Source organism: Pocillopora verrucosa, chromosome 4, assembly GCF_036669915.1.
Source record: "Pocillopora verrucosa isolate sample1 chromosome 4, ASM3666991v2, whole genome shotgun sequence".
Taxonomy (NCBI): Eukaryota; Metazoa; Cnidaria; class Anthozoa; order Scleractinia; family Pocilloporidae; genus Pocillopora; species Pocillopora verrucosa.
In genome coordinates, this window is record NC_089315.1 from 2367279 (window position 1) to 2382569 (window position 15291).

The 15291-nt window shown below is 34.4% G+C and overlaps 2 protein-coding genes across 2 annotated transcripts; one reads left to right on the forward strand and one right to left on the reverse strand.

The window, feature by feature from the left end:
* Nucleotides 1-366: 366 nt before the first annotated feature.
* LOC131785072 (calcium channel flower homolog) lies at nucleotides 367-6197 on the reverse strand. The gene is made up of 5 exons (XM_059101923.2): nucleotides 5964-6197; nucleotides 4279-4351; nucleotides 3352-3480; nucleotides 2831-2938; nucleotides 367-2228 (listed from the first exon to the last, which is right to left on the reverse strand). The coding sequence occupies exons 1-5, from the start codon at nucleotides 6043-6045 to the stop codon at nucleotides 2123-2125; spliced, it is 498 nt and encodes a 165-aa protein (XP_058957906.1). The 5' UTR covers nucleotides 6046-6197; the 3' UTR covers nucleotides 367-2122.
* A 55-nt stretch (nucleotides 6198-6252) lies between these two features.
* LOC131784556 (ubiquitin-associated domain-containing protein 1) lies at nucleotides 6253-15218 on the forward strand. The gene is made up of 11 exons (XM_066164979.1): nucleotides 6253-6643; nucleotides 6746-6801; nucleotides 7320-7439; nucleotides 8478-8571; nucleotides 8966-9000; nucleotides 9576-9646; nucleotides 10152-10284; nucleotides 11194-11280; nucleotides 11929-11992; nucleotides 12467-12541; nucleotides 13230-15218. The coding sequence occupies exons 1-11, from the start codon at nucleotides 6391-6393 to the stop codon at nucleotides 13340-13342; spliced, it is 1101 nt and encodes a 366-aa protein (XP_066021076.1). The 5' UTR covers nucleotides 6253-6390; the 3' UTR covers nucleotides 13343-15218.
* The last annotated feature ends 73 nt before the right edge of the window (nucleotides 15219-15291 follow it).

Below are 15291 nucleotides of genomic sequence, written 5' to 3' on the forward strand. Positions count from 1 at the left end.
AAAAAAGTGCGTGGATGCTTAAGGATGGCAAAATTGAGCTTGAATTGTAAACGATAGATTGAGGAAAAAGTGAAGGTTCATTGTTCCATAATGTTCAAACTGACAGATTCCTTGAACAATGACTCCAAATAATATCGAAAATAGCCACACTTTACAAGACATTTTCAGCCGCTGTTTATTGATAAAAATAAAATGCCCGATTTAATTCTTAAATAAACTCTGAAAATAATAATTTCACAAGGCCTTAGTGATGTGAGAAAACTTTGACCCGCATACACCAAGAAAAAAACACAGTCAATAAATAAGAAGTAACATTTCTTTAAAAGAACAAATGCCAGTATGGTGAATAATCGTGAGAACTCTTAGAATAGTTACATTTTTATTCAAAAATTACATATCAAACGTTGGGCGTTTGAACGAGGTCACAAAATTCAGCCATGATTCCAATTTCCTTCCCTTTTCCTTATGATGAAGAAATTCTTGTCAAGAACCAGAGTCATTCATTGAAAAGAGCAAGCGCCCTCATTCGGAACTCTCGTTATAATACCGCTAATTTCATCACACCCTAGATAAGGTGTTTAACATTTTTCCTTTGATCACCAAACTGTCAGTCAACAATTATTATTTAGGAATGGAAGAACAAAACAATTCCATCAACGCTTAAAACAATTCAAACGTTTGTGCTAAAAATGACTCTGATATTGATCAAGCAATATAACAATACTTTATATTAAATCTTCTTATTGTGACTAAATTGTGTATAAATCAACACTTATATTAAATAAATAACCTTAGTGTCCACTTAACTTATAGCCCATTTATGTGAAATAAATTATTTGCATTTATATGACATTTTTTTTTTCAGAAAATGTGAAAAGACCTTCTTTCAATAAATTAACTAAAACACAGAGAAATTGGTCAAGATTAATTTCAACCTATGTGAGTGAGTTATCAGCTTCTAATAACTCCTTACAGTATCACTGGAGAAACCAACATTAGGGTTATGAAAATAAAGGACCTGATCACCACATCATTTCATTGGGCAAACTCTTGCTAAGGAGGCTAAAGAAAACACCGTCATATTTTTGTCAGAAGGTGCTCGATTCCCCAATAAAGTGCTTCTTCCTTATGAAGAATTGGTTAGTTTCATAAAAGTCTTAGACACCTGAACTTAATGCACTTCTGTGAGGGTGAAAAAATGATTTTGTGCAAATTAGGATCAATTGGGAGAAATATGCATTCTCAAGAGAGACTGGTTTAATAATGAGCATTAGTGGTAAAATGTAATAAATAAGGACCAAGTTTTCTGATAAGAATGAATAAACCAAATATAATTTGTCATTAAACATTCTCCTGAAAACACAAATGTTTGTCTTACCCCTTAACTCCAAGAAGCGATTAACATGCAAATTCTATAAGCTATCTTGTAAACAGGTGATGAGAACAGACAAGCTTGTCTGCTGGATGGTGTTATTTTGGAATGAGACCAAATTCTCCTGTTGAATTTACAAGAAAAAGTATAGCACTAAGGACAAAGAATTACTAATTGGATCTTGGAAGTTGAAGGGTTAACAGTACCAAACTGTTTGCAAATACATGTAGACTTTCACTTGAGTTAGGACATCTACAGTCCCAAATTTGAACAAAGAGTTGAAGGCACAAAGCTAACTGTAAATATCAGTTGAGACTGCCCATTCACAATCTGTAATGGTAATAGGAATGAGTGGAGTCCAATTCCTTCCCTAATCATACAAGTGATAAACAGAATTAAATTCCTGTGTCACAGTCCTCTGATTTGTTAATCATGAGTATGATTATAGACAGAATTGGACAATATGAAGTCTTAATGTTACCAATTAATCAAAACCACAACAAAATCCAAGAAAGAAACTAGACATCTGTTTCATGTTTTCATAAAAAAAGCAACAGCAGTGTGCACACAAGCATGACAATTACAAGCATGACATGTACACTGTCTTGTTAGTACTCAAATCAGGCTGGTGATAACCAGTCATGTTAGAGAATTTTGTTATAGTTTTGATTAAATATTTTAAATTTAAATAGAACAGTGAATCTAGAGACTGTTGGTTTAAATAATACAGTCATGAATCTCTGATTGAATTCAAGGTCCTGCTTCTTCAACATAATTTGGATCACCTTTCTTGTCAACAAGATTAGTTTTCATCTCAATGTCTTCGGAATTTGTAGTCTTGCTGGCATCTGCTCCTCTATCACAAGAAAGATGAAGTATTTTTAAGTAAGGACACCAAAGTACAAAGATTTCTTGTCCAATAGAGAACAAACATGTACCATTATGATATTACAAGAAAAACTTGGCCAATGTTAACACTAGACTGGTCATGAATTGAATAAATGCTTTAGAATGCTCATGGTCTTGCTGGTGCTTTCAGTGTGGGCAGGTGAACTTGGTGGCTTATTAAGTCTGGTGAGTGAAGAACTCACATTAAATCTCTTAACCCTTTAACTCCCATAGGTACCTAAGACAGAATTTTACCTTAAAATGTCAAAACAATATCATGCAGGCAAGTGACAAGAGTAAAGAAAAATATCATTTAACATGATTATTACAGAATATTGTTGATACAGTATCAAACTCTCCAAACTAACATCATAAGAATTTTATGTCAGTCTGTAGAGAGAACTACTCATGAAATCTTGTGAGTGAAAGGGTTATAAACAAAGAGATGAAGAAAAGATAAGGGATGTACCAAATAAATTAATTTCTAATGTGCATCTTTTGTTGAAGTACGTCAGTGTACTTATTTGTAAACAAATGGCACATCAATTGTCTAAGATAATTTTCACTTACTTTTTCCCAATGGCCAAAACACCATACAAAGCAGCTGTGATCATAACAGAGCCACAGCCAACAAAGGTGGAGACTTCTAGGCAAAAAATAATTGGAAGGAGAGCCAACCTAGATAATTAAACAAAAACTGAATTCAGTAAACATCAAGCTTATATATTGAAGGCATTGCACTGATTGCACAATGCATTAGCAATTCATGAACCCTTAAACTCCCAAGATCTAATTCTTCCCTCCAGCTGCTTCACATTTCTTAGCAAAAACAGTAACAAGAATTTGGTGTTAGACCAAGATAACAATTATTGTGTGATACATGCAAGTTTAAGTGTTTTCAATATCTGTTTGCTGTATATTGTGTGGATATCATAAGGAGAAAATACATGTTAATCTTTTCTGAGAGTTAAAGAATTAAGCATACATGTGCTGGGTCATATTTCAAGCTCATACTGTTAAAACCTCTTCAAAGTGTAATGCTGATGGGTAACTTGGCCTGAAGAGCAATCTTATGAACAATAAAAACTTACAGAAAATACAAGCATCCTCTCATCCAGAATCTAAAGTGACTCTCAATCCAGTTACTCATGGTTACTAGAGCTGGTACATACTGGCAACACATTGGAGCCTCAAAAGCTAAGATAACTGCACCCATCATTCTAAAAAATTACACAACAACATTACAAACAATTTCTCATCCCCATAAATTGAATGACTACCTCCTTAGAGGGTGCGTTATGAAAAGGTATACAAATTGAGAATCTCATCAAGTCAGTCAGCTAGTAAATGTTTTGAGTCCTGCTTCTGAAACGTTAATTATCTTCAAAACTTGTATTACATGCTGTCAAAGCAAGAGGTGGGCAGTAAAAAATTATTTCTGTGGGCCGTTTATTAGGTAGTTAGTAATAATTAACAATTACTCACCAAAGTGGAGGTGTATAGTGGTGGATGTTTACTTAGCCTCAAAACAACAAGGTAAATATCCACCACTTTTACTGACACTGAAGTGAATAATTGTTTTAGTATATACCACACAGATACCAAAAAAATTATTTTCTTTCTGTCATATCCCAAAAAATGGCCAGAAATTACAGCTGTAAATTGTTAATGTGTGATTTTGTCTCTTTAGCTGCTAAGAGGTGAATAGTACTTGCTTATCACTTCTGAACCAGCCAATCACCATGCACAAAAAGAACTATTCACCTGTGGTATAAACTAAAAATCAATATTCCAATATTTTTTAAGCAATGAGGGGTACAGTCAAGTGTGTGTGTGCGCAGTGTAGTGTGCAAGTCAAAAGCTTGATTTAAGGTTAAAAAATATCTTTAGGGCCTCCCTAACCCTACCTTGATGCAATACATTCAAGCATATCAATCAAACATGAAACCTGCTCCCTATACAGCGCCTTCAATGCAAGATTTAAATTCTAACAAATGTTAACTCATAATTGTACTTACATCATATAAATACCCATTCCTAAACATGTTGCTGATAATGTAAAAAGTACAAAGAAGCCAAGTGCTGCTGAACCTAACAGACAATAACATGATAGTACATGTAAGTTATCTATAAAATGTTCTGCCTAAAAACAAGACTCTGGTCTAAAGGCAAAGTACAGGTACATGGTAAGTCAGCTGTTTGATAATGGTAAAATTGTTATACAGCTCATAACTAATTTCAGACTCTTATAATTGGAAACCACTCCCAAAACTGTTGTCAAGGAAGCCATCACCCCCCGTTCAATTCCCTAAAAACCTGATTAACAGCAGGCCTGTGTTGTTTGAAAAGGGATGTTCATCTCCTTAAATCTTAGATAAATCCCTATCTGATGGATAGCATGGTACATTTTGTCCACACTTAATCCTTCAACTCCCAAGATCTCATTAGTAATTCTCCTTACTATCTAACAAATGATTCTTATTATGTTAGTTTGGAGAATACGGTATCAAATCAATTATTAATCCCATAATTGATATTTTTCTTAATTATCATTACTTGTCTACATGGTATTGCATATAATATATATAATAAGGAGAAATTCTGTCTAGATCTCTCAAGAGAGTTAAAGGGTTAACCAATGAATAGGGATTTATCCATTAGTTTCCCTTGTCTAGCCTTAGAACTACTTGATTGGCCCAGTAGAAAATATCCTTTCCCAAACAATAAACAAATCAAGTATTTCATTCCTCCAAAATGTTAGGAGTGCAAGTGAACTCAGTTTCACTTGCCTTGAGGTAACAAATAGTAACCGGTTATTTCCCTCTGCAGAACTATATTTGGAGGGCAACAACTTCCTTCATCACAATGTGGGGAGGTTAATACCACGCCACAGTTATTCAACTATAATTACCAAACAATTCAGAGGAAAGTTGCGCTTTTGATTACTTGTTGGCCTCTGCTATTATGTTTATTATTATCTGTACCATTTTGAAACACAACGCTCAAAACACTTCCATATTAGACCCTAATAATTCAAAAGAAAAAGTACACCTGAAATAATCATCACTGAAATTAATATTTCCTCATTTCTCATTTTCCGTAACAGTAAATATCCGGGAATTACATGTACATGGAGCAATTTCGATACAATTTGCCCACCATCTTCTAATTCTTGCAAATACCAAGATTTAGTTTGCAAAACATCAGATCAATTGTTATGCACTGTCGATGGAGTACCAAGCTAATGAGATTTTTAATCCACTTGCGGGTTTTCGTATCGTTTGGCAGCATACAACATAAATTTAAAGCTATGAAGGTTCAATTGAATTTTCGAAGTTAATTTTCGATTCGCAAATGAAAATTAAAAATTCGCTCTCTATTTGAGAGCAATCGTGGTTAAATGCATCGTCAACTCCTGAAAACACCGGACTAAAACGACGAAAAGTTTAACACAATCGTGATCTTTGACAAGCCGTAAATCAACTCTCAATTAATGAAGCCAGTAAGTTTCCCTGCCAGAATATATTCGACGACTTGAAATATCTTGTTGACTCAGACCAGACAAAAAACCAGCAAAACAACTAAGTCATACTCGTCTATTAATCAAAGAAAAGAAAAATCTTAATAGAAAAACTGTCAACAAATATTTCCTAGAGCGATCAAAATATCGAAATACGAACGATCAAAATTCAACAACACTCACACAGCCCGGACACGGCGCCCCAAAATCTCACTACCACTCTCAATCCTCTGGGAACTTCTGTCGTGTTTGTCTCATCTGCCATCCTTCAAACAGAAAGTGTATTCAATGTATACCTGAATGAATTTTTGCTTTGATCCTAATTCACATTATTCATGAATTCACAACTCGCAGTATCAACTCATTTCCATAGCAGAGACCGTGAATACTGTCTGCGTGGAAAATGCATCGTACATATTCGGAAATCACGACGCTTTCCGATCTTTTTGAAAGCCCATATTTGGTTGCAATATTCATTCTTGTAAATGGTCGGATTTATATGCGCATTACTCTTAAAATCTGGTCAACATCTGCGCATGAAAGTCAACTTTGTGTCACGAAAGTCTTGTTTTTCAAAACTTTAACTTGGAGATGAAAAATAACGCCAAATATGAGGGAATTTGAACTTCAAAGCTTGAAATCACTTCGATCTGTCCCTCTCGTTTGTATAAAAATCATTAGCTCGTCAGGAAAAGCAAGTAATCTAACAGTAAGTTTACGTGATACAGTGAAGGCCGTGAAAGATAAAGCACTAGGGGGAGAATTTTCGAAGGAATCTCCGTGCTATAAACTCATCCTCGCCAGATCGAGTAGTGAACTGATTGACCAGAAAACTCTAGAGGAAGAGAATGTACAAGATAATGGTAAGTGCCGAATTTCATATCAAGACGTCTAAGTGGATATTATTGTATCTTTAGAGCAAACCCTATAATTCAATTTACTGTTGTTGTTTGTCTCGCTTCCAGACGAATTAGTACTCATCAGAAAACGACCTCATACTAGTGCTGATATCGCCGAAAAAGTAAGTGTTTTCTCGAACATTTTGTATATTCAGTGTAGACTAAATGATCACGATTCTAACTCCTTCATGTTTTGAAGGACGTTATCTGGAAAATTTCTCTTGGTCCTAAAGCTAATGGTATTAAATTCGTATTCAGTCCAAATCAAAGCAATCTAAATTTAGAAGTAGCTTCTATTTTTCTCTGTAATGCTTACAATATGTGGGTTAAATTAGGAGGTTATACTGTCGGAGATATTATTAAAAGGCAGACTGACTAATATACATACAGATTTCAAAGCACTTCAATATAAGTCATAAAAGTTGTATCGCATGCACACATTTGCCACTTTGTCCCCCTAGAATTTTTTTTGAGTTTCGAGCTTATAGTTCTTTGTCTCTTTAATCAAGTCATCTTTTCTGTAGACTATCTTTGAGCTCCTACTCTAGAAGCTACATTAAAACGACTCACTGTTGTTTTAATGTGAGGGTAAAGTTTCCTTATGTTTCTTTGCTGATTTGTCATTCAAAAAACTACATAGGAGTGTAAAACAAGTCCTTACCAAGTGCCTGACCTAAAGGGGGTCAAGAAGCTGACTGCCAAGCTTGTCGCTGGTAAGATAAAGGAGCCATCACCCAGCTTGTCACCTCTCACTTTAGATGTAAGTAAGATCTTCATTAGATTCATTTATCCAGTAACCACTAAATAAATTCATTGAACAACTATGTGAGTGATAAGAAAAGGCAACTTGGATAGGAAACAATGGCAAATTACAACTTGCAGACTATCTGTTTAAATTAAAGAGGAAAAAAATTGTCTAAAGTAGGATTTGATAGATGCAAACTTCACAAATGGATTAATTAGCAGACCACAGGAGGTGGAAGAAAGTGAAAAAATGTAAAAGCTATTGACAAAAGAACAATGGAAATGACTGGCTGATTGATTAAAGCCAATAAATGATCATAACAGTATTAATAATTTAACACTAATGTAAGAGTTAAAAGAAAAGTTAAGATAACAAGGATCTTGAATTTAAAACAGCATACTAATTCAGCTCAGCTGGGTTTTCTATGTGCCCTTGTGTATCCAGTCTCCTTGAGATGGGACTCCTGGAGATATAGGCAGCTGACAGTTTCACTGCTGAATCCACTGTGTGCAGAATCCAACATATTATAACAAAACTGTTATCTTTCTTTTGATAAAACAATGAGGTATACATGATATTTGTCACTCCAAAGGGAATAATTTAAAAACATGGTAGTTCTACAAAATAATCATGCTGTTGTGTCATCACTGTTTGTTAGCAAAACAGAGGGTTGTATCAAGGTGTTTGTAAGAAACCTGTTGCATTGTACAATCAAATTCAAACAGTAAGCCAAAATGAAAAAAAGAAAAAAAAAAGGAAATAATCATTTGAACAAATTTTTTTTCCACAACAACAAAATTTGGACTGTAGATCATTTGCAGGAAAGATCCCAACATGAGGTTTCAAACTTGACTTTTTGCTATTGCTTATACAATTTGATGTATAATTTTACCACTTTATTAAAATAAATTTACTTATTTTCACAAAGGATGATGTTGAGCTGGGCAATGATTTTTGGGTTCTGCAAATTAAAAACCAGTTCCAGTTGTATCATTAGTATTAAAATTGATAATTGTAACAATAAACTATAACTTGATGATTTTTTGAATTTAGTTCAATTCAGAACTCAGGAGAATACTCATCTCCTTGATTGACTCTTCCATACTTCTTCAATCTGTGAATGCTGCTGATGAAACTGATAGCTCAGGTATGCGACAAATGAAATTATCTCGATTCTTTGGAAAAAGATCAGATTAAGAATTTCAGTTTTTCACTATACTTTCCTTATCACATACCTGTCTTTCATCTGGATTTTTCTTTGACTGTCTCAAATGGGAGTAATCCTTAAAGCATTGAATTAAGCTGAAATTCCACTTGAATCTTTGATAATAATAATTTAGTGGACTTCGTTTCTTTCTGTTGGAAGTCTGCTAAATGTTTAAACTTTTTGCTAATTGTGATCTGTGAGTCATTTTTTTCTATCACACAGTACTGAATTTGTTATTTTATGCACAATCACCAGAGGATCTAATTGATGTTGTTTGAGCACACCTTTATGTTTTATGTACAGATTTTTATATTTTTACTGGACTATATTTCAGGTCAAGAAGAGGACAATCAGCCTAATGTTGATCCAGTAAGAGAACAAACACTTGCTTTGTTTTTTTTTATATTTAATATGAGGAATATTTGCTATAATAGAAAGTGTTGTTGTTCATCATGGTTTTAAAAATAGATGAACATTTAATTGTTTGTTTCACAATGTAAGAGTCAGGTTAGTCAACTATGTATTGATTGCAACTTTTTGACATGTAAACTTTCGATCTTGTAGCTGTATGAAGAGTAGCAGTATATATAGCAGTTGAAATTTTGTGATCAAGACTCAATTGATTAGCCTGACTCTTACATTGTGAGACAAATGATGAAACGTTCACTTGTGGAGTATATTTGTTGTGTTTCAGTTTTTTGTGTGGTTGCAAATTTGTCAAACCTCTCATTACAAACATGCATGTACTTGTCTCTAATCTTTACCACTGTGTTGCAACTTGAAACAAGGCAAAATAAAAATCAAAACAGTTTGAATGAAAGTAATGAAATCACATGAAAAAAAATTCGAACTAGAGCATCCTCATAAATTGATGCAGAGTCATAAATTTGTTCAATTGTTATTAGTAATTTTTATCAAGTACATATTTATTGTTGATTTTGCAGACTGCACTCAAACAATTAGTAGATATGGGATTCAAAGACTCAAGAGCTAAAAAGGCTCTGATATTGAACAGGTAATTTATGTAGAATTTATGAATAATTATTATTATTTTTCTGCTAAGCACAGATGATGATAAGGGAGCCCAAAGACAAAATATTTGCCTTGCCTAATAAATGTCAATTACTGTCTCAGGATACATACATGTGTATTATCTGGTTAATGATTTTTATAACAATCCATCAAGCACTTTTTTCTTATTCTTTAGTCATCAATTAATGTGAGACCAGATTCCCTTATAGGGAATGTTGCTTCCTTTCCTAGAAGTGGTCTCATAGTTTAGTTGGTACTCAGCACCCTTTTAGAACATGTATCTGGGAGGCACAAGTTTGAACCTGTCAAATCCTGAATTTTTCTGGCTTCTTTTTCTCCAAATTGCAGTGTATCTGTGTGCGCTATTTGTTTATTTGTTTGGAAATGTCAGGTAAAAAAGAAAGTGGCATGGCTCAGATCTGTAGTTTCATGAATTGATGGAACTGCATTTTTTCCTAAACTCTCTGATCCTCCTTTTATTATGACAGAATGTCTCCTATGCTGGCTATGGAATGGCTTCTACAGCATGAAAATGATGCCGACATAGACGAGCCTCTGACATTAGGGGCAAGAGCTGGGAAGAGTCGTAGGAAAAGGAAGGAGTTTGTTCCCAATCCAAGGGTGAGTTGCCTTCAGTGCACAAACACTGATGAGATACACTATATTACACATGTGCAGTGGATAGGGCAAGTTTGTAAATGAACAGTGTAGGTCACTATTTCCAGTGGACTTGAGGTGGTTGTATGTATTGTTACAAAGTGGTGGTAACTTGTTTTCTTAGGACCATTACATTTAGGAAAACCAAGTGAATCTTGAATGTCTGAGCGGATTGGGACTTCCATAAGAAAGTAAATGTATTGCGTGATAAAATTTATATACTGAAATATGACAGAAAGACAAAATGAGATTTAAATTGTGCAGTGGATAGGGCAAGTTTGTAAATGAACAGTGTAGGTCACTATTTCCAGTGGACTTGAGGTGGTTGTATGTATTGTTACAAAGTGGTGGTAACTTGTTTTCTTAGGACCATTACATTTAGGAAAACCAAGTGAATCTTGAATGTCTGAGCGGATTGGGACTTTCATAAGAAAGTAAATGTATTGTGTGATAAAATTTATATACTGAAATATGACAGAAAGACAAAATGAGATTTAAATTGTTGGAGTTTGTTTGAGTAAACTATGAAGTTATTCTAATATGACAAACCCTTTAGAATGTAATGTATCTGTCAATCACCTTAATTATTGGTTTGTAGCATGACTACTTAACCTGAACAAACCAACAAACTGTTTATGTTAAATATCTTTCAATAACAGTGTGAAAATTGACGCATTATGAAGTATGCGTTCATATTTATAACTTGTAATCTGTGAACATTTACATGTACAGTGTATTGTGCATCAGGATATTGCAATTAAGTCTTCAAACAAAATATGCTCATTATAACAAATTGTTAATTTTTGATATGCAAAATTTTAAATGATTTTAATAAGATGTTAAAATGAAATTATGTTTTTTTCTGTGTTGCAGGCTGTAAACAACCTGAAAGAAATGGGCTTTCAGGAAGAAGAAATTCTAGCAGCACTCAAAGCAACTGGGAACAATCAAGAAGCTGCTGTGAGTATAATATTCACAATATGGTCTATTGAACTTAATTTATTTTTGATTACAGTGAGTTCCAGTTCTTCAACTGAAAGCAGTACGCTCTATCCCTAATTGGCAAACATTTTGTTTCTACAAAATTACAAGGTTTTGCATGCCTTTATCTGGAAAGCTGATTCCACAAACTGAGCAACTTGTAACATAAAAGAAAAAGTTTCTTACAGTGCTTTAGTTAAATGTTGCTAGAAACAACTGTAAGTAGATACCTGTTTCAATCATCATCATGTTTGCATAAACATTAATGACCTCTCTATTAAAAAAAGAAATACTTTGTAATGGCCTTGCTCACTGTAGAGTCTCTGTGGCTCAGTGGTAGAGCATCAGAGTGTGGAATCAGAAGGTGTGAGGTTTGATTCCTCATGAACATAGAATTTTTTTCCTTTGTCCCATGCTCTTGTCAAGATTTAAAAAACCTTTTTTCATTTTTTCACTGAGCTCAAAATTTACCATCTTTTTCATTTTATTTGTAACTCATGTTATACTTTCAACAAATTATGTACATGTCTTTTTCAGAAGAATATACATGTGAAGTTTTATTTTTTGATGACAATGGTTACAATCATTGGTGTAAAATAATTCTAAATTGATTGTTGTTTTCTGCAGTGTGATTGGTTGCTTGGTGACAGACAGGGAGGAATAGGAGATATCAATGAAGGCTTGGACCAGTCTAGGTACAGATGCTGTAGATTAATTTTCAGGTTTTCCAGAGGGGTGCCCTTAGTTAAAATGAAGGCTTTCTATAAACTATTTTTGAACCAAAATACCAATCTCCTGAACTATTGCTCTGCTTTCAGGTACAGGTACCTTTTTTTCTTTTGCTGAAATGTTACCCTGTGCAATTTCAGAACAATTTAACAATATCATTAATTGTGTTGCATTGTGCAAGAATGTCAGGGGCCGCCTTTTTGCTCCCTTTTGAGATTTTTTTTTGTTATTAGTACTTCTAGGGGAATCATGGTGGGGAGGGGGGAGGGGAGTGGTGGAGCTTTTTACCCATTTGATTTTAAAAGGAGGGATGACTACAGGAGCAGAATCTTTTCAAGCACTTATGTTATGCATTTGTTCTGCTTTTTTCTTTGATCAATGGTGTGTATTGAGTGAAATGAACTTGTCAAGTATTGTTTCCTGTCTGATTTCTTACCTAGTCCATTGTATCAGGCCATTATGGAGAATCCTTTAGTCCAGCTTAGTCTTAATAATGCTCGAATTCTAGGAGGTATGTATATACGTCAAAAACTTGGGAATTCAATTATGTTCCATTTTGCCTTGTGTCAGTTCTGTTTTAGTAACAAAGAGGTCAAAATGTGACCATAAACAAGAACACGAGACGAGCTGCATGTAGTTGTATCGCTGATATTCTTAAACTACATTTTGGAAGTCGTTAGGGATCTTTAACTGAACAGACCACAGCAAAATAGATCTATCTGTTTAATACTTACAATTAAAAAGAAGGAAAAGTGAGGGAAATAATCACCAATTGCCTGGTTACGCTCGACCATTCGAGTTGTATATTTCTATTTCGGTAATTTGCTTGCTTGTGTAAGGTGCTACGGATTCCGTTTCTCTTTCTTGCTTGCTAACCGCTCTTGAAAAGTTTTTCGATGCTATAGTTAATCTTAGTAAAATGTCACAGACATAAATTTTCTGAAAACTGCATGCCATGATGGTCAAAGTTTAAATAAAATTTTGAATGACGACATCAGTTCGTCTTTACTTTTATACACTATAAAAGTAAAGGCTTCGACCAATCACGGTGCACATAATATAAACTTCATGATATAATTGAAAGAATAACAGCAATTTTGCGCATTTACTCTTGTGTTTTAACGAAGTGCTGTTTTACGATCACGCTCTATAACTCAACTCTCAGTCATTCTGTAAATTCTTGTTTTCTTCTTTTTCAGCATTTGAAGACATGCTTGAAAATCCGTCGACAAGTTCATTCTACATTAACGACCCAGAAACTGGGCCAGTCTTACTACAAGTCTCACGGATTGTGCAGGGATTTGCTAGATGATACTGAATCATATTACTAAACCTGTAAATATTTCATGTATATCAGTAGTGCAGTCTTATAACTCTTCTGAAAAGAGCGCTTATTTGCTGATCACGTTAACATGGGTCTAGGAATGAAACAACCACGATTGTGAGTTTCACGGGAACTGCTCGACGATGAAAGTGGGACAACTACTCAAGTTACAAAGTTTTTGTATCTGTTTTCAATTAGTTTTTTACGTTAAGTGTAAGGTAGCTAATTTTTGCCGCACAGTGCCCGGAAACTGTGGAGAATTCCAAATCACGGGCGACAAAATTGTGTACAACAGGCAGTTACTGTGAATAGGTTTCGCTGGTATAAGGTCCTATAGTTACTGTAATACAACATTAAATTTTCTACCACATAGGTTTTAGCTTAGTACTTTGCTGATTTTTTTTATAAAGTGTTGAGTTCTTGAGATGTTCCAGAATCCATTTGATTTATATCTCCTTCATCACAAAGTACATATTACAGTAATGACAGTGACCGCGTTTTGAGATTCTAGGGATCAGCATTACCTTTGACTGCTCGCGCCCGCCGCTATTCTCAAGCCAGCTGAGCAACCTGGCTACTATCAGATCTAAGTTGAAAAACTAGTTTGTAACATTTCTTTCTGTGATATTCTTGCCGTTTGAACTTCAAAATTGTCAATATCTCGATCTTTCTTACTATGTTACTGGAAACTTTGAGAAACATGCCCCAGGTGGCTGAATTTTTGGAGTACATATATTTATTTCAATTTTTTTCATTATAGCGTGGAATTTTCAGAGCATTTATCGTCAATATTCGAAGGGCTAGGTTACCTTGTTGAATCTCAAAACGTGGTGAGCTGTAATCAGTTTTAATTTGTACTTGTCAATGGCAGTGATTAAAGAAGGAAAGGAATTTAAGATGTTATTTGATTTTTGGAGCACGTTTCTACTTTGAAAGGAAACTGATATTTTTTTGGCGACAGGAATTTCTAGAGAACGTTGCCATCAATTTTCTCTTTAAAAATTTTCCTTGGTATATAACTCACAATTGAATAGTGCTTTTCATGCGCGTTGATTGGCTTGTTCGGAGGTGAATAGCGAATACTATTCACCTCCACAGGTGAATAGCGAATACTGTTCACCTCCGAACAGCCAATAAGACAAAATCGCGCGTCAAGGGTTAAATTTCTGACCATTTTTCGGTATATTGAGAGAAAGAAACTACGTTTTTTGGACCTGTGTGGTATGAACAAAAGCAATTATTCAACATCAGCGTCGGTGAAAGTGGTGGATATTACCCCACTGCATTTCAGCTCGGTTAATATCTACCACTATTCACCTCCACTTTCGTGAACAATTTTTAATTATGTGCTCCTTTCTAAAAACCGATTTTGGGACATTGTATTGTCTATTAAAAGTTACTAAGAGTTGTAACAGAGAATGATCTGGCTCCAATCCTCTGAGGCAAAAACAGGGTGCTCTTTGGCCTTTTTTGGTTTGCAATTTTTTTTTGTTTTTTTGTTTTTTCAATATTTGCAAACCAAGGCAATTGATGTTGAATATTTTGTTCAATATACTATTTATACTTTATTTTGGTTGAGATGTTAGACCATTGGTATCTGATTATATAGGGTTTCACCCTAAAATCAACCTTTCGCAGGTGTAAGTAGTTATAATTTTGGAATAATTTCAATTGAATATTTTTTAGTATTTTTTTTAGGGAAATTTTCAAAAGAACAAGATCTCCATGCTATGGATGCTGTAGTGCTTAAGTGCGGAAAATAAGCGATAAAAAAAGGGCTCCTTGTACGTCACGATAGGCAAATCTATCACCAAGCCTAGATAGATTGTTAGACAGGAAGTGAAGTAAACAAGATGAAATTGAATTGAGTTCTAAGCGTGTTTTATCTCTGAACCGAAACACCAGACAAGGTTTTTGTTTGTGGATATATAGGCGTG